Source organism: Scyliorhinus torazame, chromosome 14, assembly GCF_047496885.1.
Source record: "Scyliorhinus torazame isolate Kashiwa2021f chromosome 14, sScyTor2.1, whole genome shotgun sequence".
NCBI lineage: Eukaryota > Metazoa > Chordata > Chondrichthyes > Carcharhiniformes > Scyliorhinidae > Scyliorhinus > Scyliorhinus torazame.
This window is the reverse complement of record NC_092720.1, coordinates 133,161,724-133,185,852: the sequence shown is the minus strand read 5'-3', so window position 1 is coordinate 133,185,852 and position 24,129 is coordinate 133,161,724. Positions and strand designations below refer to the sequence as shown.

The window sequence follows — 24,129 nt, the reverse complement described above, 5'->3', positions numbered from 1 at the left end:
ACATATCAGAATGTTATTTATCCTATGAATTGGATTGTTGTGTATCCTACATATTGAATTATTGTTTGTTTATCCTACATATCAGATTGTGGTGTTTCCTACATATCGGATTGTGGTGTATCCTACATATCAGATTGTTGTGTATCCTACATATTGGATTGCTGTGTATCCCACATACTAGATTGTTGTGTATCCTACATATCGGATTACCTTGTACCCGACATATCGGATTCAAGTCCCAATTCAAGAGGTTGAGCCCATTATCTAGGCTGTCACTTTCGGCCAGACATGCCTCCTTTAAGCTGAGCCGACAGCTGCCCTAGTGTTACTTTGGAAGCGAGTTGCAAATTGCTTGAGTTAACATTCCTCCTTCATCCAGCAGCACTCGATGTAGTTTAACTGGTCATTCTTCGGATTAATCTTTGAGAGATGTAGCTGACACAGCGGAGTTCCCATTTTTGACAATCACTTAGGAATGGGATGAGGAGAAATGTCTCCATTCTGAGAGGTACGATTGTATGGAATTCTCTACCCCAGAGAGAGGTTTCTTTGATCATAGGGTACATTAAAGCCGAGATAGATGTATTTTGAGTCTCTCGGGAACCTAGGGATATGGAGAGCAGGTGGGATATTGGGGTTAAGGCCAACGATCAACCATGGTCAGATTCAATGAAAAATCGGGTTCAGTGGATCCTATAGTGTATTCTTCCTATTTCTTATGGTTCTTATTAATCCTTCACTGGCTTTACACTCCAAGGGAAGAGACTCACTATTGGAAAAAACAAATAAGTCATTATTTACATGTAATTATTTATCTTTATTATCTACTGTCTTCTGGAATCTCAATATCTTGTTCTTGTTTCCAGTTACACAAATAGGGTGGTTGGGAACGGACTGAAAGAACAGGTGAACAACCCAGAAGTGAAAGTCCGAGGACCTGACTCGCTGGTGAAGAAAGTCGTTGACAAGCTCCTGTATGTAGACACGGTAAGATGCTCAGACCCACATCTTACTTACAGGCAATACCAAACTGTCATCTAGTATCTCAGCCACGCGGTCGAACTGGAAAAATCAGGCAAAGGTATTCAAGGTGTGATAGGGTTCTCAGCATTTTCATGATGCTGATTTTTGATCGTTATATACCAGTTCTCTCCTTCCTCCAAGGAAACCGCCAGTGCCCAATCGATGCCCAATGACTTTACAGTGCTACTGGTGTTGTCCTCATACCTCACTGCCCCTCCTGGCACAGCATGAGTGACCATCTGAGAGCCAAAAAATATCCGCAAATAAGCCGCCTGGTGTTGCTGGGCAAGGCCAAGTCACCAGGTGGATGTTTGTGGCCTGCCTGATTAGCATTGACACTGTGAAAACTGCATTATCGCACACTCTGTCATTCCGTCTTACTCAGCCCACTCTCCCTCCAACTGCCTCCCCGTCTCGTTAAACTCTTTCATTCTGGCTTTTAATATTCACTATCTCCGGTCCTCGGTGTGTGTGTCTCTCTCTCTCTCTCTCTCTCTTCCTTCTACCTTTCTGAGTTCTCTGTCTTTCTTTCTGTCTCTGTAAACTTTCTGTCTCTGTCACCAACCCTCTCTTTTTCTATCTTTGTGAGTTCTTTCTTTCCATCCCTGTGAGTTCTGTTTCTGTTCCTCTATCTCTGAGAGCCATCTGTATATTTCTCTGCGCCCCACCCCATCTCCTCTTTCACTCAACCTGTGCCCTCTCACCATTTCTCTTTGGCTCGCTTTGACTCTAGCATTTTTTCTGTCTTGCTCTCTCTATCTACCTGCATCTGTTCCCTCTCCTACTTTCTTTGCCCCGGGTCTGTCTCACTCTCTCGGTTTTGCTCTTATCCTTCTCTTGCTCCTCTCGCATTCTGTTGTTGTCCTGTTTCTCCGATCTTGTTCTGGGTTTGCATATAGACAGCTTTTATGTACAATGCCGGTTACTGTAGATCAGACTGCAGCATTCTGAGTCACATACCCATGTGACGAATATCAACTCCAGGACACACACATACATTTGGGTTCACTAGTCACATGTTGCGACTCGAGATTGTTCGGAAGAGATTCCCACACATCTAACACAGCCTTCCATTCCAACAGCTAATTTGTCACAAATAGCTCCTTCATAACATTGCAGCCTGCCCCACTGTAAACCAATTTCTGTCGTCACTTTGTTTTCAATGATGTTGGAGCAACATTTAGACTGGGACTGTTGACAATATTAACATGAGATAGTCATGTGTGGGACACATGATGCTCTGTCACATGATAAAAACAATCCTACACTACCAATCATCAGCTGAGGTCCAGAAGGGGTGCAGAGTTACTCCGTATAGTTTTACAGGAGTCCGGAGAAGGCTTGAATTCAAGATTTATTTAGTTAAAGAAATGCAAGGCCACAACGTGGTAAGCAGTACATCCAGTCCCAGCCGGGGCCATCCGAAGATGCCACTTCCAACCCTGGCTGGCTTTCATCTGTCCAATTCAATGAAGCCCCGCTTGTATACCACAAACCCCACAGGGAGAACAATCGGGTCATCCCTGTGGGTCTCGTGGGGGTTATTACACTCAGAATTCTCTCTTAAAATTGCCTGTACTCTTGTGATGGTGACGCAGTCAAAGGTCCACCGGTGCGAACCCTGTGTGAACTATGACAAGGGGTCAGCCAAGGTCAGGGCAGTAGATTCCAAACCCTAATGCCATTTGACAAGGACAAGATCGGACTGAGTTATGATGTCCCCAAGGTTGAATAGCTCATATTGTCCAAGGCCCACATGAAAACAACACTCAAGATGCCAGAGAGTGCTGGGAGAAAACTAGGGAAGTACACGCGCTGTGTATGATATCAAAAGTATTTAGAGGCTAATGAGAAAGAAAGAAAACCTTGGCGTAATGTTGAATTTGTCACATCCTCAGGACATCTCAAACGCTTTGCTACCAATGAAATCTTTTGAGGAAGAATCACTGTTGCGACGTTGATAACAGTAGCAGAGAATTTGCAAACAACAAGTCTTATAAACAAGAACTGAGATAGATGGTCAGTTAAAAGTTTTTGCTAATGGTGTTTGATGGGGGGGAACGTTGGCCAGAATATGCTGCACTCACAATGGGCAGCAACAAGAGATACAAGGTGGAATCTTGTTACATTGGGTCTACACCCTCACTGTCCGAACCCGGGACCACCTCATGAATTTTACTGAGTGGGGCGGGGGTTCCAGGCTCACTTTCTGCAGCAGGGGCCTTGTCCCGCCCAGTGGAGGAGCGCTGAAATCTAACCAAAGGGCCTGTCAACTTCCAGATCTGGTTGAAGGTGATGAAGAGCCTTACCCAGTTTCCCCTGATATTCAGGTCAGTCATGGCGAAGGCCTGCAATATAGAACGTACCATTGAGGGAAATCACCCTGATGTGCCTAAATCCAAGATAGGGCCTTCATCCTTCTGATGACTTCAGCCCACTAACACTGAAGTGGGCCTTGTACCTTCTGACATAGACAACAAGATGCAGCAACAGAACCAAGCATCCCAAACTGTAGCCATTGACAGCTTTTACCCTCCATGTAAGTCTGATGCTTTACTCAAAGAGCTGATTCTCGCTTGAACATACTTCTACCCTTGCCAATCACCCACTGCTGTATCACCTAAGTTACTGGCATTGAGAATCAGCAGGTTGCGTGAACGTGAGGTCATAAGAACGAAGAGTGGGGGTAGGCCAATCAGCCCTTCGAGCTTGCTGCACAGTCATTTTTTTAATAAATGTTTTTTTTATTGGGTTTCTGAACAAAGTATATTTACCGTTATGTACACAGAATAAGAAATATATATATGTATAGAGAAGAGAAGGGCACACCCAAACATACCAAAAAAAAATAATAAAAGATAAAATAGAATAACAGGTAGGGTATTGTGCACCAGCTCAACAGCAGCAACTCTGTACAACTGGCAAAATTATTAACACATAAGTAGGCAACTGTTTGGGGGGGGGGGGGGGGGGGGGGGGGGGGGGAAGAGGAGGAGGGGGGGGGGCGGGTATGGAGTGTTGTCACTTGCTTCTCCCGGACGGATCTCGCTGCCGTTGACGTCTCGCGCTCACCTCCGCTTCAGCCGTTCCTCCCGTCTTTCGTCTGTATTCTCCTTGTTCTCTGTTCCTGTTGATGCCAAGTTAGTTATCATATCGCGTGCCCTCCTTCCGGCTGTCATTTCCCTGCCCCCACCTCCCTGGTTCTCCTCTCTCGTTCCCTGTCCCTTCCCTCTCCCCCCCCCCCCCACTTCCCTCTTCTGCCCCCTCCTGCGGTTTGCCTTTCTTTCCTCTTAGGTTTAGCTGTCGTCGTCCCCCCCCCCCCCCCCCCCCCCCCCCCCCATCCCCCCTCCCTCTCCCAGTCTGTCTCTCCCTCTCATGCTTTGGCTACTTTCCCCTGATTCTTGGCTACCCGGCTATTCTTCTGTTTGTTCGTTGGCCACAACCAGGTCCCGGAACAATTGGGTGAATGGCTCCCACGTTCTGTGGAAGCCGTCGTCTGACCCTCTGATGGCGAATTTGATTTTCTCCATTTGGAGAGATTCCGAGAGGTCGGACAGCCAGTCTGCAGCTTTGGGCGGTGCTGCTGACCGCCAGCCGAACAGGATTCTACGGTGGGCGATCAGGGAGGCAAAGGCAAGGGCGTCCGCCCTCCTCCCCAGGAATAGATCGGGCATGGCTCCACCCTCATCCCCACAACTTTGGACATTGCCTCGAAGAAGGCTGTCCAGTACCCCGCAAGTCTGGGGCAAGACCAGAACATGTGGGAGTGGTTGGCCGGGCCTCCTTGGCACCGTTCACATCTATCCTCCATCTCCGGGAAGAACCTACTCATACGGGTTCTTGTTAAGTGGGCTCTATGTACCACTTTTAGCTGTGTCAGGCTGAGCCTTGCGCACGTTGAGGTGGAGTTGACCCTATGCAGTGCTTCACTCCAGAGTCCCCACCCTATTTCAATCCCAAGGTCCTCCTCCCATTTCTTTCTTGTTGCGTCAAGTACGGTGTCGGCCCTTTCTATCAGTCAGTCATACATGTCGCTACAGGGTTTTGGCCAATATTTTGGCATCTGGGTTCAGCAGTGAGATGGGTCTGTATGACCCACATTCCGTTGAGTCTTTTTCTTTCTCAGGTATCAGCGAGATTGAGGCCTGTGTTGTCGTGGGTGGCAGTGTGCCCCTAGCTAGCGAGTCTGTGAACATCTCCCACAGGTGCGGGGCCAGTGCTGTCGCAAATATTTTGTAGAGGTCTGCCGGGAACCCATCCGGTCCCAGTGCCTTCCCCGTCTGCATGAAGCTAATGCTGTCCATGATCTCTCCCAGTGCTAGTGGTGCTTCCAAGCCCCATTTTCTGCTCTCCCCCACAACTGGAATGTCCGGTTCATCAAGGAACCGTTTCATCCCGGACTCCCCCATTGGGGGCTCTGAGGTGTACAGCCCTTGGTAGAAGGCCTTGAAGGTTTTGTTGATCTTTTCTGGTTCTGTTTCTAATGTGCCTCTGGTATCCCTGATTTGTGCAATTTCTCTGGTGGCTGCCTGCTTTCTCAGCTGGTGTGCCAACAGGCGGCTGGCTTTGTCTCCGTGTTCGTATAGAGTCCCACGTGCCTGGCGGAGTTGGTGCACTGCTTTCCTGGTGGAGAGCAGATCAAAGTTCCTTTGTAGCTCTTTCCTTTCCGCTAGGAGATCTACGGTCGGGGCCTCGGAGTATTTACGGTCTACCTCCAGTATGGAATCGACCAGCTGCTGCCTAGCCGCCCTTTCCTCCCTATCTCTTTGCGCTTTGAAAGCAATGATTTCCCCTCTTAATACGGCCTTTAGCGCTTCCCAGAACGTGGAGGGTGAGACCCCACCGTTCTGGTTGTTCTCCGTGTACTCTGCTATGGCCCGCGATATCTTTTCTTTGAAGGCCTTGTCAGCTAGTAGGGCGACGTCCAACATCCATGTGGGGCATTGGGCCCTGCCCGTCTCCAGCCTCACGTACACGAAATGTGGAGCGTGGTCGGATATCACAATTGCGGAGTATTCCACTCTGTCTATCCCCGGAAGCACCGTTTTCCCCACCACAAAGAAGTCAATTTTGGTGTATACGTTGTGTACTGGGGAGAAGAAGGAGAATTCCTTCTCCCCCGGGTGGGCGAACCTCCAGGGGTCCACCGCTCCCATCTGTTCCATAAAGTGACTGAGTTCCCTTGCCATGCTTGAGGTTTTCCCCGTTTTGGGATTTGATCTGTCGTTGGGTCCTGTACACAGTTGATGTCGTCCCCCCCCCATGATTAGTTGGTGCGTCGCTATGTCAGGGATTTCTGCCATGGTCTTCTTGATGAAGCTCGTGTCGTCCCAGTTGGGTGCGTACACATTAACTAGTACTACCGGTGGCCCATCCAGGGCCCGGCTGACCATGACATACCGTCCCCATGGGTCCGCAACCGTCTTTGTGGCCCTAAACATCGTCCTCTTGCTGATCAGTATTGCCACCCCCCCTGGCCCTTGTCCCATAGCAGGAATGGTAGGTTTGTCCCACCCAGCCCTTTCTTACCCGCAGTCGGTCCTGCTCTCTCAGGTGTGTCTCTTGGAGGAAGACTATGTCGGCCCTCATATTTCTTAGGTGGTTGAGGACTCTGGATCTTTTCACTGGGCCGTTGAGTCCCTTTACGTTCCAGGTGACTATCCTGGTGGGGGGCTCCTGTGAGATTAACCATACTTAGCTGGTGGACATGCCCCCGCTCTCCGGGGTTTCCCTTTGTTAGGGGGCCGTCCAGGATGGCCGCTCTCACTGCTCTCTCCATGCGGTCGGGTCCCTGCGCTCCGGGGTTTCCCTTTGTCCAGGGGGCACCCGACATGGCCGCCCACTGTGCATCCGCCACGCGGGTAGTCCCCTGCACTCTGGGGTCTCCCTTCAACCAAAGATGGTACTGGGTGGGTGCTTGCAGCGATTCCTTGTTTCGAGCCCTTGGTTGTGGCACTTTGTAGCCCGATTGCTATTCCTTTTCTAACCTTGTTTGTCCCTCCTTCCCTGTGTCCCCCCTCCCCGGTCTCTCCCTCCCTCCTTCCCTGTGTCCCCCCACTGGTCTCTCCCTCCCTGTGCCCCCCCCCCCTCCCCCACCGGTCTCTCCCTTTCCTCCCCCCCGTTCCCCCCTCTCCCATATACCCCTCCTTTGTCCCTCTTTCCCCTTTCCTATCCCCGTTTGTTCTCCCGTCTCTGTTGAGTGGTCCCCCCCCCCACCCCCAGCCTGGCGCCTTCCCCCCTGTTGGGGGCGGGCTGCGGCCCTGCTTTGTTGCATGTCCCCGGCGCTAGCTTTCCTGCTAGTGCGGTGGCCCCCCTCTCGGGAGTTACTGTCTCGCTTCTCCCCTGCCCGGCCTCTGCGGTTTTCTGCCCGCTCTTCCCCTACCCTACCCTGCACTCCTCTCGCTTCCTCTCCTTTCTCCGCTACTCTCGTTCCCTCGTGCTGGGGCCTGGCCTCCCACCTGAAGCGGTCCCTCAGGCAGTGGTTTGTTCTTTGTTCAGGATGCGCTCGCCGTGACAGGGGTGGGGACGCCTGGCGTTGCCTCACCCCTCCCCTCCCCCCCGTCGGCGTGTTGTTGCCCCTTGTCAGGGGCCCCTCATTTCTACCTTCGCTTGGGGTTTTCCATCCCGTGTTCCTCGACAAACTTGTTTGCTTCGGCGGGGGCTGTGAAGAAGTATTCTCTTTCTTGGTAGGTGACCCAGAGTTTCGCTGGGTACAGCAAACCAAAACGCACGTTGCTCTTGTGAAGAGCTGCTTTCGCTCTATTAAACTCGGCATGTCTCCTGGCTAGGTCTGCTCCAATGTCCTCGTAAACTCTAATGGCGTGTCCTTCCCATTTGCAGGTTCTGTTTTTCCTGACCCAGTTCAGGATTGTTTCCCTATCTTGGTACCGGTGCAGTTTAGCTGTAACTGCTCTCGGGTGTTCCCCTGCCTTGGGCTTCGGGCGCAGCGACCGGTGTGCTCTGTCCATTTCTGGTGGGTTGGGAAAGGTTTTTCTCCCCACTAAGTTGCCCAGCATCTCGGCCAAGTATGGCGTGGGGTTTCTATCCTCGATCCCCTCTGGTAGGCCCACTATCCTAACATTTTGCCTCCTCGAGCGGTTTTCCTGATCGTCCACTCTGCCCTTCAGGCTCCCCTGTGTTATGCCCAGTCTCGCCACCTCCCTCTCCAGGGCCGTGATTCGGTCGCTCATGTCAGTCGCGGCTTTCTCCAGCTCCTTAATGGTCGCCTCTTGGGCTTCCAGTTTCTACTCTTGGGCTTCCAGTTTCTTCTCTGCTCTGCCCAGGGCCTGCTGCACCTCCGTCAGGGCCTTGGCCATTGCTGCCTGCACTGTGGCCTCTATGTCTGCTCTGGTCCCTGCCTTGTTTTCCTGCTGATGTTCCCTCAGTGCCTCGGCAAAGGCTGCCTTCCAGTTCTAGTTCCCCCCTGGCCCAGGGGGAAAATGCTCCTGTCTGTCCAGTTCATTTTGTTGCGGTGAACCTTCCGTTCCGCCGCTTTGTGCTCTGATTAGCTCGTCTGAACAGGCTCGCACATTGCCCCGTCTGCTTTTGGTGCCCCTTCTCCCTCTGTTTTGGCTCCCATCTGGCATTTTTTTCCTCTCTTTTTTTCCCCTTCTTTTCCCCCCCCTTTTTCTTTTCCCCTCCCTTCTCTCCTTTACCACTTTTTTAAAATAAAATTCTTTTCAAGAGAATTTGTTTTTTTTAAACAAAAAGTGAAAAAAATTCTCTCTCTTTAAAAGTTTTCTTTTCAGTTTTTTTTTGAAAAAGGGGAAGTTCTTTTTTCTTTTCCCTCACTCACCCAGGGTCGAGAGAGAGAGAGAGAGAGAGAGAGAGGCTTCTGGCCGGGCCGGCAGTCCCTCTTTGTTCCTGCTTCGTGGTGGTCACCGCCGGGGGGGGGTTGGTCCTTGCTGCTGGCTTGGTCCCCGCTTTGGTCCCTGGAGAGAGCGCATATCTGGGTGGGGGCGCCGCTCGTCTTACCCTGCGCTCTCCTGTCCGGGGGGGGGGGGGGGGGGTCGTCGGTCGTTCCTGCGGGCTCGGTGATGCGACCATTAATTCACTCAAAGACACGTGGAGAAGTAAACCGTGGTTTTAATCAGCTTAGAACAGTGCCTGCCTGCAAGTGGTACAATACTGGGAACTGCCTACAGGTCAGCTGCTCTTTATACTTCCTCTTAAGGGGAGGAGCCATGGGCAGAGCCCGTACATGCCCCAAAATATCCCCCTGTGGGTGAAGCCACACAATGGCTCATAGGCGGAGCCCACAGGGTTAACAACATAACACAACAGCAGAACATGATACAAATGCGCTGGTCAATTATTGGCACTATACATTCACCACATTCGCCCCCTGTTAAAAAATGAAGTCCGGCAGGGGTGACGGGCTCATAGGCTCAGCCGGTCCGGCGCACGGATCGTGCGCTGCGATCGCCAAAGTACTGGTGTTGCAGCCGGTCCGGGTGGCTGTGGAAGTGGGTCCGGTGTGGGCACAGGCGTGGACTCCGGGAGCGGCTCTTCTGGAGTTTCATTCCTGTGGGCCGGTGTGGCGGATGGGAGAGAGCGCCATATCTGGGTGGGGGCGCTGGACATGGTAGGTTGGGCATGATATAGTGGGGGGGCTGCGGTGGTGGTGGTGGTGGAGCCTGCGGGCGCCAGGTCCTGGAGAGAGACGGTATCTTGTCGGCCGTCGGGGTGTTCGGCATAAGCATATTGTGGGTTGGAGTGCAGGAGCTGGACCCTCTCTACCAGGGGGTCGGTCTTATGGCTCCGAACATGTTTTCGGACGAGGACTGGTACCGGCGTCTTCAGCCAGGGCGGAAGCGAGGCCCCTGAGGTAGCTCCCCTCGGGAAAACAAACAAGCGACCATGAGGAGTCTGGTTTGTGGCCGTGCAAAGGAGGGACCTGATAGAGTGGAGCGCATCGGGGAGGACCTCCTGCCAGTGAGAAACTGGGAGATTCCTGGACCGCAGGGCCAGTAGGACGGTCTTCCAGACCGTCGCGTTCTCCCTCTCCACCTGCCCGTTTCCCCTGGGGTTATAACTGGTCGTCCTGCTCGAGGCGATGCCCTTACTGAGCAGGTACTGACGCAGTTCGTCGCTCATGAACGACGAGCCCCGGTCACTGTGGACATAACTGGGGAAACCAAACAGGGTGAAGACACTATGCAGGGCTTTAATGACAGTGGGAGTGGTCATATCGGGGCAGGGGATGGCAAATGGGAAGCGGGAGAACTCATCTATGATGTTGAGAAAGTATGTATTGCGGTTATTGGAGTGAAGGGGCCCTTTGAAATCGATACTGAGGCGTTCAAAGGGACGGGATGCCTTTATCAGGTGGGCCTTATTGGGTCGATAGAAGTGCAGTTAACACTCCGCACAGATTTGGCAGTCTCTGGTTATAGCTCTGACCTCCTCGGTGGAGTAGGGCAGGTTGCGGGCCTTGATATAATGGGCGAGCCAGGTGACCCCCGCGTGGCAGAGGTCATCGTGGATAGCCCGTAGTCGGTCATCTTGCGCGCCGGCGCATGTGCCGCGGGACAGGGCATCTGGGAGCTCTTTGAGCTTCCCAGGACGATATACTATATCGTAGTTATAGGTGGAGGATCCTCCACCTCAAGATCTTATCGTTCTTGATTTTGCCCCGCTGCGTATTGTCGAACATGAAGGCTACCGATCGTTGGTCGGTGACGAGGGTAAACCTCCTACCAGCGAGGTAGTGCCTCCAGTGCCACACGGCTTCCACGATGGCTTGGGCTTCTTTTTCGACCGAGGAGTGTTGAATTTCAGAGGAGGTGAGGTTACGCGAAAAAAACGCTACCGGTCTGCCTGCTTGGTTGAGGGTGGCGACGAGAGTGACCTCTGATGCGTCGCTCTCCACCTGGAAGGAGACAGATTCGTCCACTGCGCGCATCGCGGCTTTGGCGATGTCCGCCTTGATGCCACTGAAGGCCTGGCGGGCCTCAGTTGCCAGTGGAATTATGGCGGCCTTGATTAGTGGGTGGACTTTGTCCGCATAATTGGGGACCCACTGGGCGTAATAGGAGAAGAATCCAAGGCACCTCTTCAGGGCCTTGGGACAGTGAGGGAGAGGGAGTTGCAGGAGGGGGCGCATAAAATCAGGGTCGGGCCCTAGGACCCCGTTCTCCACGACGTAGCCGAGGATAGCTAGTCTGGTCGTGCGGAAAACGCATTTCTCCTTGTTGTAGGTGAGGTTGAGTTTTTGGGCGGTTTGGAGAAATCGGTGGAGGTTGGCGTCGTGGTACTGCTGATCATGGTCGCAGATGGTGACATTGTCCAAGTACGGAAATGTGGCCCGCAGCCCGTACTGGTCCACCATTCAGTCCATTGCTCTTTGGCACACCGAAACCCCATTCGGGACGCCAAAGGGGACCCGGAGGAAATGGAAAAGGCAGCCATCTGCCTCAAAAGCCGTGTTGTGGCAGTCCTCCGGGCGGATTGGGAGCTGGTGGTATGCAGACGTCAGATCCACCTTGGAGAACACGTGGTGGTGTGTGATCTGATTTACCATGTCTGCAATCCGGGGAAGGGGTACGCATCGAGTTGCGTAAACCGGTTAATGGTCTGGCTGTAATCAATTACCAGCCGGAACTTTTCCCCGGTCTTGACGACCACCACCTGAGCTGTCCAGGGGCTATTGCTGGCCTCGATGACCCCCTCCCACAAGAGATACTGAACCTCGAACCTAATGAACGTCCTGTTCTGCATGCTATACCGCCTGCTTCTGGTGGCAACTGGCTTGCAGTCAGCGGTGAGGTTGCGAAGAGAGGGGGAGGGTCGACTTTTAGGGTCGCGAGTCTGCATTTGGTGAGTGGGGGTAGGGCCCCCCCAAACTTAAGAGTAAGGTTCCTGAGGTTACATTGGAAGTCGAGTTCAATAGGAGAGTAGCGCAGAGGTCTGGGAGCACATATAGTTTAAAATTAGCGTACTCAGCACTCTGTATCGCTAGGGTTGCAGTAGTGCACCCTTGGATTTGCACCGAGTGCGACCCAGAGGTGAGGGAGATGGTTTGTTGCGTCGGGAAAATTGGGAGCGAGCAGCATCTTACCATGTCCGGATGAATGAAGCTCTCTGTGCTCCCGGAGTCGAAAAGGCAAGGTGTCTTGTGCCCGTTAACCCAGACGGCCATCATGGAGCTCCGGAGGTGCTTGAGTCGCAACTGGTCCAGGGTGACCGCGCTGAGTTGCGGGTAGCCGGCGGCGTGATTGGAGGTGCAGGGGCGGCCCCGCGATGACTGTCCGTGTAGATTGTACGCGTCGAGCGGCGTAGCAGATGGCCACCGAGATGGCGGCCCCCGTTGGTCAAGTGTGGCGGGCAGTGAGGTTGATGGCGTCCAAGATTGCGGCCCCCATGGATCGCATGTGGCCGGCCGCATGGGGGAGGATGGCCAAGGTGGCGGCCCCTGTGAGTCGCATGTGTTGTGAGGAGACGGAGTTGGCAGACACGCTGCCACCTTGCGGGGTCTGCAGGCCTGTGAGTCTGAGGATCGGGTCTGTGAGTTAGAGTCCTTAGACCTGGCCAGGCAGACCTTAGCGAAGTGTCCTTTTCACCCGCAGCTGCTACAGTTCGCATTGCGGGCCGGGCTGTGCTGCCGGGGGTGTTGAGACGGGCCGTAAAAATAGCAGGGTAGCCCCCCCATTTTGGGCGGGCGGCCGCGCGGCACAGGCCTGGGGTAGTCTCTGGTCGGGGGCCCACGAGGGGGTCGAGTGGGAATGCAGTAAGGCTCTGAAAAGCAACCTCCAGAGAGGTGGCTAACTTTACCGTGTCGTCCAGGTCCTGGGCCCCTTTTTCGAGCAGGCGCTGTCTCACATAATTCGACCGAACTCCCGACACGTAGACGTCTCGGACAGCGAGCTCCATGTGCCTTGTGGCCGTAACGGCCTGGTAATTACAGTTGCGTGTGAGGGCTTTGAGGTTGCATAGGTAGTCATCCAGCGACTCCCCCGGGGTGCTGGCGGCGAGAGGTGAAGACATGTCCTGCGTAGACCTCGTTTACAGGCCGTATGTAGAGGCGTTCGAGCAGCGCCTCCTGTATAGGAGGCGGCCTCGTCGAGCTGGACAGAAATGCGATGGCTCACCCGTGCGTGGAGGAGGCTCAGCTTCTGTTCATCAGTGACGGATGGCGTGGACGTCGCAACGAGATAGGCCTTGAAGCATTGAAGCCAGTGCGAAAAAATTTCTTTCGCCTCCGCGGCCTGCGGATCGAATTCCAGTCTGTCAGGTTTGAGGGCTGATTCCATAGTTGTAGTTAAGCTGATTAAATTGATGCGACCATCAATTCACTCAAAGACACATGGAGAAGTAAACCGTGGTTTTAATCAGCTTAGAACAGTGCCTGCCTGCGACTAGTACAATACTGGGAACTGCCTGCAGGTCAGCTGCTCTTTATACTTCCTCTTAAGAGGAGGAGCCATAGGCGGAGCCCGTACACCCCCCAACATATCCCCCTGTGGGTGAAGCTGCACAATGGCCCATAGGTGGAGCCCACAGGGTTAACAACATAACACAACAGCAGAACATGATACAAATGCACTGGTGAATTATTAGCACTATACATTCACCACACTCGGTCCCCGCTTTGGTCCGGGCCGCCGCTCGTCCTGCCCTGCGCTCTGCTGCCGTCGCTGCACGGTCATCACGACTATGGCTGATCTGATGTGGACTTAACTCCAATTTCCTGCCTGCCCTTGCCAGTGACTCTTGACTCCCTTGTCAATCAAAAACCTCACTCAGCCTTGAATAAATTCAATGCCCCAACATTATAAGAGGTCTTGTGTCACAGTGGTAGCATCCATACCTCTGGACTGAAGCTCTGGGTTCAAGTGCAATGCCAGGTCTTGTTGGCCACTTGTGGAGTGTTCACAATGTGGTTCAACAGGCTGATAGTCAGCTCGGGAATCCTTCCACCACTATTCCCCACTACTCCCCAGGGGGATGATACGCTAAAAAAAATGACCCATCCTCCACTGCTGTCGGGAGAAGAGAATTCCAAATACCCTCTGAGAGAAGAAATTCCTTCTTATCACATTGGAGACTCCTTATTTTGAAACTCGGCCCCTTTGTTATAGGTTCTCTCATCAGGAGGAACATCTGCTCAGTATCCACCTTGTTAAACCCCCGCAAAATCAGTAAGATCACCTCTCATTTATCTGCAATTCTTGGGAGTTTGAATCCTGTTTCCTCCTTCCACATAGTCCAGGAAGTGGACAGCAGTCGGGATCAGGAAGCTTTGCTAATCTTCCACCACTTCTCTCACCCTTTACCCCACACCTTCCTGTTGCCTTTACGACCAAGGGCACTGAGTCAGATTTGAGGGTTCCATCTACCACAAATAACGTAGAATCAGAGACTGAACCTACGACTCTCCTGGCCTTGCCTCAGAAGGAGGCTGTTCAGCCCATTGGGGCAGCACGGTGGCACAGTGGTTAGCACTCACAGCCCCAGGGTCCCGGGTTCAATTCGACTGCCTGTGTGGAGTTTGCACGATCTCCCCGTGTCTGCGTGGGTTTCCTCCGGGTGCTCCGGTTTCCTCCCACAGCCCAAAGATGTGCTGCTTAGGTGGACTAGCTATGATAAATGACCTCTTAGTGTCCAACGGTTAGGTGGGGTTACAGTGATAGGGCAGGAGAATGGGCCTGGGTTGGGTGCTCTTTCGGAGGGTCAGCGCAGACTCGATGGGCCGAATGGCATCCTTCTGCACTATAGGGATTCTATGATTCATTGACTCTGCGCCACCTTTTTTTCAGACTGTAATCCAGTTGGCCACCTTTTCCCATATCCCTACATTTTCCTTCCATCTGGTATTTGTGCAATTCACATTGAAGGCTATATCGAATCTGTACCTATCACCCTACTCGGCAGTGCATTCCAAATCCTAACCGCTCATTGTGTAAGACTTCTTGTAAAGCTTCCTTGATTTCAATACCAATCTTCTTTCATTTAAAACAAACACGATTAAATAAGAATACTGCAAAGGAATGATAAACAATACCTGTGTTTTATACATTACTGCAGAGCCATTCAGCTTCAATGAGACCCTATTTCACGATTCATGCAGCAAAGAGCATGAATATGCAAATATTTCCTCTCCTGAAAAGATGTGGAAGGGTTTTAAGTGTAATTCTGTTTGATATCCATCGTCCCCTGAAGATATGCTTGGTTTGATATTTATAACTAATTGATAATGTGTCCGGTTTGGTAATCCGCTGTGAGGTTACTGCAGACACAAGGTCAACCATTTTATTTCTTACCAGCTGAACTGCAATTGAACAAGAACATTTCAGAAAAGGAAAAGGCCAGGCAAGGGGCATAAAATTCATTTAAAGCAACTGTCCTGACATGAGAATGCAGACTATAAGGAGTTCCTAGTCCCACCAATCAAATCCAACCACATTGTATAGAGTTGTAAAGAACCCAATGCTTTCCTTTCAGTCCTATTGTGTAGTGTTTCAATAGACTAAGCCCTTTCCCATTCACCCCTATTGTATAGAATGCCACTGGGCTGAACCCTTCTCATTGTGAATGAATACGGTGAATGATACTGGACTAACAACCATGAGTTCAAATCCCAGCTCTGCAATTTGTGGACCTGGAAATTGGACTGCAAAGCAGGTATAAAGAGAATTTCGGGGGTCAACCTGACACACCCCCAAGAGTGTCGCACACGCATTCACTGTCATTGGTTGTAGCGCAAGAGGTGCCCTCAAAGGTGTCTTAAAACAGGCGCTATGGGCTCCTACAAGAGGGTCTGTATTTTGAGCCCAAACCGAAAGCAGGGATATGCAGGACCGAGGAGGTTAGGCCTGTTGCCTTAAGGGTGACATGGGCTGCAAGTCACACGACCAGTTGTCCTTCTAGAGACTGCTGGAGGTCGTCACCCAAAAGGTACGTTTTAGAACAAAGCACTGCAGGCCGCTGCCGCTCATTCCTCCCTATATATCGTCACACTCCTCCACCACTTTCTGCATAAGCCTACCATGGGGAACCTGATCAAATGCCTTACTAAAATCCATGTACGCTACATCCACTGCTTTACCTTCATTCACATGTTTGGTCACCTCCTCAAAGAATTCAATAAGACGTGTAAGGCAAGACCTACCCCTCACAAATCCGTGCTGACTATCCCTAATCAAGCAGTGTCTTTCCAGATGCTCGGAAATCCTATCCTTCAGTACTCTTTCCATTACTTTGCCTACTACTGAAGTAAGACTAACTGGCCTGTAATTCCCAGGGTTATCCCTAGTCCCTTTTTTGAACAGGGGCACGACATTCGCCACTCTCCAATCCCCTGGCACCACCCCTGTTGACAGTGAGGACGAAGAGATCATTGCCAATGGCTCTGCAATTTCATCTCTTGCTTCCCATAGAATCCTTGGATATATCCCGTCAGGCCCGGGGGACTTGTCTATCCTCAAGTTTTTCAAAATGCCCAACACATCTTCCTTCCTAACAAGTATTTCCTCGAGCTTACCAGTCTGTTTCACACTGTCCTCTCCAACAATATGGCCCCTCTCATTTGTAAATACAGAAGAAAAGTACTCGTTCAAGACCCCTCCTATCTCTTCAGACTCAATACACAATCTCCCGCTACTGTCCTTGATCGGACCTACCCTCGCTCTAGTCATTCTCATATTTCTCACATATGTGTAAAAGGCCTTGGGGTTTTCCTTGATCCTACCCGCTAAAGATTGTTCATGCCCTCTCTTAGCTCTCCTAATCCCTTTCTTCAGTTCCCTCCTGGCTATCTTGTATCCCTCCAGCGCCCTGTCTGAACCTTGTTTCCTCAGCCTTACATAAGTCTCCTTTTTCCTCTTAACAAGACATTCAACCTCTCTTGTCAACCATGGTTCCCTCACTCGACCATCTCTTCCCTGCCTGACAGGGACACACATATCAAGGACACGTAGTACCTGTTCCTTGAACAAGTTCCACATTTCACTTGTGTCCTTCCCTGACAGCCTATGTTCCCAATTTATGCGCTTCAATTCTTGTCTGACAACATCGTATTTACCCTTCCCCCAATTGTAAACCTTGCCCTGTTGCACGCACCTATCCCTCTCCATTACTAAAGTGAAAGTCACAGAATTGTGGTCACTATCTCCAAAATGCTCCCCCACTAACAAATCTATCACTTGCCCTGGTTCATTACCAAGGACCAAATCCAATATTGCCTCCCCTCTGGTCGGACAATCTACATACTGTGTTAGAAAAGCTTCCTGGACACACTGCACAAACATCACCCCATCCAAACTATTTGATCTAAAGAGTTTCCACTCAATGTTTGGGAAGTTGAAGTCACCCATGACTACTACCCTGTGACTTCTGCACCTTTCCAAAATCTGTTTCCCAATCTGAAAAAGTGAGCCAAGAATGTGCCCTCGTCAAAACAGCAACACTTCATGGGTTTCATGACCCACATTCCATCTCAGTTCCTCTGGCCAAATTGGAACCATTTCTGAGCAATGGTTGGGGAACTAGATTGACAGCGGGCCTTACGCACCCCAGGTACAACCCTTGGAGGCTGAATACAAACCCGGAGCCGAGCGTGACAGCGCACTAACCTGCTGCATCACCCAAACTATCCCAGTAAGGTCCACCTTTAACTAATAGCACTGGGGTAGAGGTTGTAAGGTATCGCACAACTGGTGCGATGTATCGAAGCCCCTTGTCTCCTTTATGTCATGATATTCAAACACACACATCATGATGGACATACTAACAGGCAAATCAGAGTACACAACACCACAACCAATCACAGACAAGAACACCAACCACATAAAAAGCACGAGCACGACACCTGGAGGTCAGTAGGTCTGGGGAGAAGGAAGCATGAAAGAGCTGTTGAAACACCACAAGCAGGGAGCCCCCCACGTGCAGAGTGCAAAGACCAAGTTGTAAATAGTGAGTTTAAATAAACAAGTGTTGTACCATATGCAACTGTGTTGGCTCTTCTGTGTGTTAGAACACCCAACACCACATGGTACAGGAGTGGATCGATACCTGCCTACCAACCTGCCATTCTGGACATGGACCACACCGGCAAACCGCACCCGATGCAAGTCACGGGGAACCTAGGCACCAACTGGAAGCTCTACAGGCAGCGATTTGACCTGTACATCCGTGCCACCGAAAAACAGAATGTCTCGGATGATTCGAAGATTGCAATGCTCCTCTTCTACGCAGGCCCCCACCCAAATGATGTCTTTAATTCACTGGTGTTCGAGGAAGGCGAAAACCAGGCCAAATATGACACGGTCATCCTCAAAATGGACCAGCACTTTCAAACTGAAGTAAACGAAACTTTCGAAAGATACATCTTTCAGCAACGCCTGCAAGGTAAGGAGGAGCTTTTTCAACCCTTTTTGACGCACCTCCGGATTCTAGCGCAGTCCTGCGGTTACGGCACCACCACAGAGTCCATGATCAGGGACCAGATTGTTTTTGGCGTTGCCTCCAGTGGCCTACGCCAGCAGCTTCTTAAAATAAAGAGCCTCACCTTAGCGTCTGCTGTGGAAGCCTGTGTCCTCCATGAAAATGCGACCTGCCGTTTTGCCCGATTTCAGGCGTCCGAGTTGGCACGGAGGGGGTCCCCAGCCGTCGAATCGGCAAGCCAGGCCGCCCACGACGTCGAACGCATCCAGGCCGTCGATTTCTTCCCGCCCCACGGCCCGGACGACAGCGGCCGCTTCCCGCGCTTTTCGCGGTCTCCCGCGCAGGTGCGCGCCAAGAATAACGGCCACAACGAGGGACGCACTGCGCAGGCGCGCCCACCGCAAGATCGCACTGCGCATGCGCAGTGGCGCAACGAACGCCGTGACGTCATGACGTGCAGCAAGTGTGGAGGTCTACACTTAAAAGGGCAATGTCCTGCAAAATACCAACAGTGCAACAGATGTGCCATGATAGGCCACTACGCAGCCCGCTGTCGTGCGGCTCAACCCATGGATCCGGCGCATCCTCGACAACCTCGCACACGAGTCAGGACCGTCCAGCCCACGCATCAAGACTTCCAGTTAAGTGATGCAGATGACCAGGATGACTTCAGAGTTGCCGTCATTGATGTCAACAAGGTCAATGCCATCAATCCAGACGATGAGTGGTGTGCCACCCTGACGGTCAACCGATCGCGCGTCGCCTTCCGTCTGGACACCGGCGCATCCGCCAACCTGATTGCTTACTCTGCAGTCCAGGCCATGAAGGTCAAACCACTCATCACACCATCCCGGCTTAAGATGGTTGACTATAACGGGAACGTTATCCCGTCCGTAGGATCTTGCCAGCTACAGGTGACTCACAAGAGGTACACGGCCACACTCCCCTTCGAAGTTGTGGGCTCATCAAAGGACTCGTTACTGGGCGCACAAGCGTGTAAGGTCCTTCACCTGGTACAGCGCATCATGTCTCTCTCTCCAGATGAGATATCCGACTTCCCGGATGCTGAGTTCCACGCGAATCTCCATTCCCTCCTCGCTCACAACCAGGAGGTTTTTGAAGGCATGGGGACATTGCCACACACGTACAAGATTCGACTCAGACCGGACGCCATCCCTGTCGTTCACGCACCTCGCAGGGTTCCTGCGCCTCTCAAAGACCGCCTCAAGGCACAACTGCAGATTCTTCAGGACCAAGGGGTCCTATCCAAGGTCACGGAGCCCACGCCATGGGTCAGCTCCATGGTCTGTGTAAAGAAGCCCTCTGGCGAGCTCCGTATATGTATAGATCCAAAAGATCTGAACAACAACATCATGCGGGAACACTATCCCATCCCAAAACGAGAAGACCTCACCAGCGAGATGGCGCGAGCCAACATATTCACTAAATTGGATGCGTCCAAAGGATTCTGGCAGATCCAACTGGACCCGGCCAGCCGAAGACTATGCACATTCAACACCCCTTTTGGCAGATTCTGCTACAACCGGATGCCATTCGGCATCATTTCGGCATCTGAAGTATTCCACCGCATTATGGAGCAGATGATGGAAGGCATCGAAGGGGTACGTGTATATGTGGACGATATCATCATTTGGTCCACCACTCCGCAGGAACACATGCATCGTCTTCGACGTGTCTTCACCCGCATACGGCAAAATGGCCTGCGTCTCAACCGTGCGAAGTGTGCTTTCGGCCAGACGGAGCTGAAATTCCTCGGGGACCACATCTCAAGGTCCGGGGTCCGTCCCGATGCAGACAAGGTTAGCGCCATCACAGCCATGCCACGACCGGCTGACAAGAAGGCTGTCTTAAGATTCCTGGGCATGGTCAACTTCCTTGGGAAGTTCATTCCCAACCTGGCTTCTCATACAACAAACATGCGCCATCTCGTAAAAAAATCGACGGAATTCAACTGGCACCAGTCGCATCAGCAGGAATGGGAGGAGCTCAAGCACAAACTGGTCACGGCACCAGTGCTGGCCTTCTTTGACGCGACTCGCCCTACAAAGATCTCAACAGACGCCAGCCAATCTGGTATTGGAGCGGTACTCCTGCAAAAAGACAGCACGTCATCATGGGCCCCGGTTGCGTATGCCTCACGAGCCATGACCCCTACCGAACAGCGCTACGCGCAAATCGAAAAAGAATGCCTGGGCTTGTTAACTGGACTGGACAAGTTCCACGACTATGTGTATGGCCTGCCACGATTCACGGTCGAAACTGACCACCGCCCCCTGGTCAACATCATTAACAAAGACCTGAACGACATGACTCCTCGCCTCCAGCGCATCTTACTCAAACTCAGGAGGTACGATTTTGAACTGATCTACACTCCGGGGAAGGAACTCATAGTGGCGGACACTCTTTCCCGAGCAGTGAGCACACCACCAGATGCGGAGGGGTTCGTGCGTCAAATTGAGGCACACGTGACTCTGACAGCAGCAAATATGCCAGCTGATGATCCTTGTCTGGCCCACATACGCGCAGAGACGGCGACTGACCCTCTGCTGCAGCGAGTGATGCGCCACATGACGGAAGGGTGGCTAAAAGGGCAGTGCCCCCAGTTTTACAATGTGCGAGATGATCTCACCAATATAGACGGGGTCCTTATGAAATCGCATAGGATCGTCATTCCACACAGTGTGCGCCAGATGATTCTTCGTCAACTACACGAAGGCCACTTGGGTGTCGAAAAATGCAGACGAAGGGCCCGGGCGGCGGTATATTGGCCGGGTATTAATGAAGACATAGCCAACATGGTGCTCAACTGCACAACCTGTCAGAGGTTTCAGCCGGCGCAACCTCCGGAAACACTTCTACCACACGAGATGGTGACGTCCCCCTGGGCGAAGGTGGGTGTTGACCTATTTCACGCGCTCGGCAGAGATTACATTGTTATTATAGACTACTTCTCAAACTACCCGGAAGTCATGCCTCTCCATGATCTGACGTCGTCCGCAGTCATTGGGGCCTGCAAGGAAACGTTTGCTCGCCATGGCATTCCAAGGACTGTCATGTCAGACAATGGACCTTGTTTTGCCAGCCGTGAATGGTCGTCCTTTGCCGCAGCATATGGTTTCACTCATGTGACATCCAGCCCTCTGCATCCACAATCGAACGGGAAGGCTGAAAAGGGTGTCCACATCGCAAAGCGGCTCCTGTGCAAGGCGGCTGATGCCGGATCGGACTTTAACCTTGCCTTGCTGGCCTATCGATCGGCCCCGTTATCCACGGGCCTCTCGCCAGCGCAGCTACTAATGGGTCGCTCCCTCAGGACGACGGTACCTTCCGTCCTGGCACCGACAACAGACCATGAGGCGGTTCTTCGGGACATGCAACTGCAGCGTGATCGCCAGAAAGGTCGGTACGACACACGAGCGACGGACCTGCCCCCCCTGTCCTCCGGAGACAAAGTACGCGTCCATCAACCGTATGGTGGCTGGTCAGCACCGGCCGAAGTCCTCCGACAAGTGGCTCCCCGCTCGTTCCTGGTTCGCATGCCGGATGGTTCCGTGCGTCGCCGCAATCGGCGCGCCCTTCGCCGACTTCCACGTTCACAGCCACACAACACGCCAGATCCTCAACAGGCTTCCGAGGATGACTTTGTGGAGCTGCCGCACATCACGCCCTTTCCATCGCCACCCATGGCCATGCCTGCACAGCAGCCGGTGGTTCTTGATCCACCCTTAAGGCGGTCAACCCGAATTCGTCGCAAACCCATTAGAATGGACTTATAATACAGTTCATATGTTTAATAAGTTGGACAATTTTACATGATAACCTGTTGTTGTTTATCGTTCCAGATGTCGTCTGACTGGACAACTGTTCAAAATTTTTTTTCTTCTTCTCTCGTTCGCATTTCTGTTATGTTATGGTACAACTGGATTCATGTGACGCACTCGACATCGCCCCATGTACATAGTTCCGTCATAGACACATGCTGCACACGACACACACACACTCTTAGATGCACTCACGTCACGATCATATTTATTACCACGTAGGCACATATCTTTGTAAAAAGGGGGGATGTCATGATATTCAAACACACACATCATGATGGACATACTAACAGGCAAATCAGAGTACACAACACCACAACCAATCACAGACAAGAACACCAACCACATAAAAAGCACGAGCACGACACCTGGAGGTCAGTAGGTCTGGGGAGAAGGAAGCATGAAAGAGCTGTTGAAACACCACAAGCAGGGAGCCCCCCACGTGCAGAGTGCAAAGACCAAGTTGTAAATAGTGAGTTTAAATAAACAAGTGTTGTACCATATGCAACTGTGTTGGCTCTTCTGTGTGTTAGAACACCCAACACCACACTTTATATCGGGGAGAATATCGTTTCATTCACCTATTTTCGGACCATCCCTTTTAGTCACTGCGAAACAGAAGCAATCACAGTAGAATCTGCGGCAGGATTGATTTACATTATTCATTGTCACCCTTTAAATAATGAATCAAAATAAGATTGGACATTTTAGCTTCATTCGAAATATAAGAAAACATTGGTCAAAAATTAATTAGAGCTGACTCCTGTCAACAACTCTGTATATTTTATTAATGTATTCATGATGCATTTATAAATATTTAGATTTAAACACGAGCACACAATCTATTTAACAGGCCGTCCAATTTGAAGGAGAGATGACGAAGAGGCTGCGATTTATTTTGGAGGAAGCATGGTAGCATAATGGTTAGCACAATTGCTTCACAGCTCCAGGGTCCCAGGTTCGATTCGCAGCTTGGGTCACTGTCTGTGCAGAGTCTGCACGTTCTCCTCATGTGTGCGTGGGTTTCCTCCGGGTGCTCCGGTTTCCTCCCACAGTCCAAAGATGTGCAGGTTAGGTGGATTGGCCATGCTAAATTGCCCTTAGTGTCCAAAATTGCCCTAAGTATTGGGTGGGGTTACTGGGTTATGGAGGTAGGGTGGAAATGTGGGCTTGGGTAGGGTGCTCTTTCCAAGAGCTGGTGCAGACTCGATGGGCCGAATGGCCTCCTTCTGCACTGTAAATTCTATGAAAGAGCCATGTAAATGCACAGCTACATTTTTCCGGGGATGGTGGGTGGCAGTATTAAGATCAGGAGTATTGCTCACAAATAAGTAAGGAGCAGGACCAGCAAGACCCTGCCAATCAACCTGTGCCAAAGTAGTCCCTTCCGATTGGCCCAGATATGGGATTGAGAGCCCCTTTTTGCTTAGAGTGGAGATCACAGTCTTACATTACAAACAAGCTTTGGCAAACGAGGTAAGCTGTAATTGGCAGCAGTTCTGTCACTGGAACTTCGAGCCTGCTCCGCCATTTATTATGATTATCGCTGATCATCAAGTTCAATACCCTGATCCTGCCTTCCCCCATATCCTTTGATCCCTTTAGCCCCAAGAGATATATCGAATTCCTTCTTGAAATTACACAACGTTTTACCCTCAACTGCTTTCTGTGGTAGCAAATTCCATAGATTCACCACTCTCTGGGTGAAGAAATTTCTTCTCATCTGTCCTAAACATTTTACCCTTCATCCTCAAACTGTGACCCCTAATTCTGGACTCCCTCACCATTGGGAACATTCTTTCTGAATCTACCCTGTCTAATCCTGTTAGAATTACTATGAGATCCCCTCTCACTCTTCTAAATTCCAACAAATCTAATCCTA

At 51.5% G+C, this 24,129-nt stretch overlaps 1 protein-coding gene across 2 annotated transcripts in view; it reads left to right on the top strand.

Annotated features, from left to right (window-relative positions):
* The window catches only part of gpc5b (glypican 5b), a 945,490-nt gene that overhangs the window by 580,608 nt on the left and 340,753 nt on the right, over positions 1-24,129 (top strand). For both annotated transcript variants that reach the window (XM_072474918.1, XM_072474917.1), the window contains one exon: positions 867-987. In XM_072474918.1, coding sequence (XP_072331019.1) covers positions 867-987 — 121 coding nt within the window. The remainder of the gene's footprint in view (positions 1-866; positions 988-24,129) is intronic.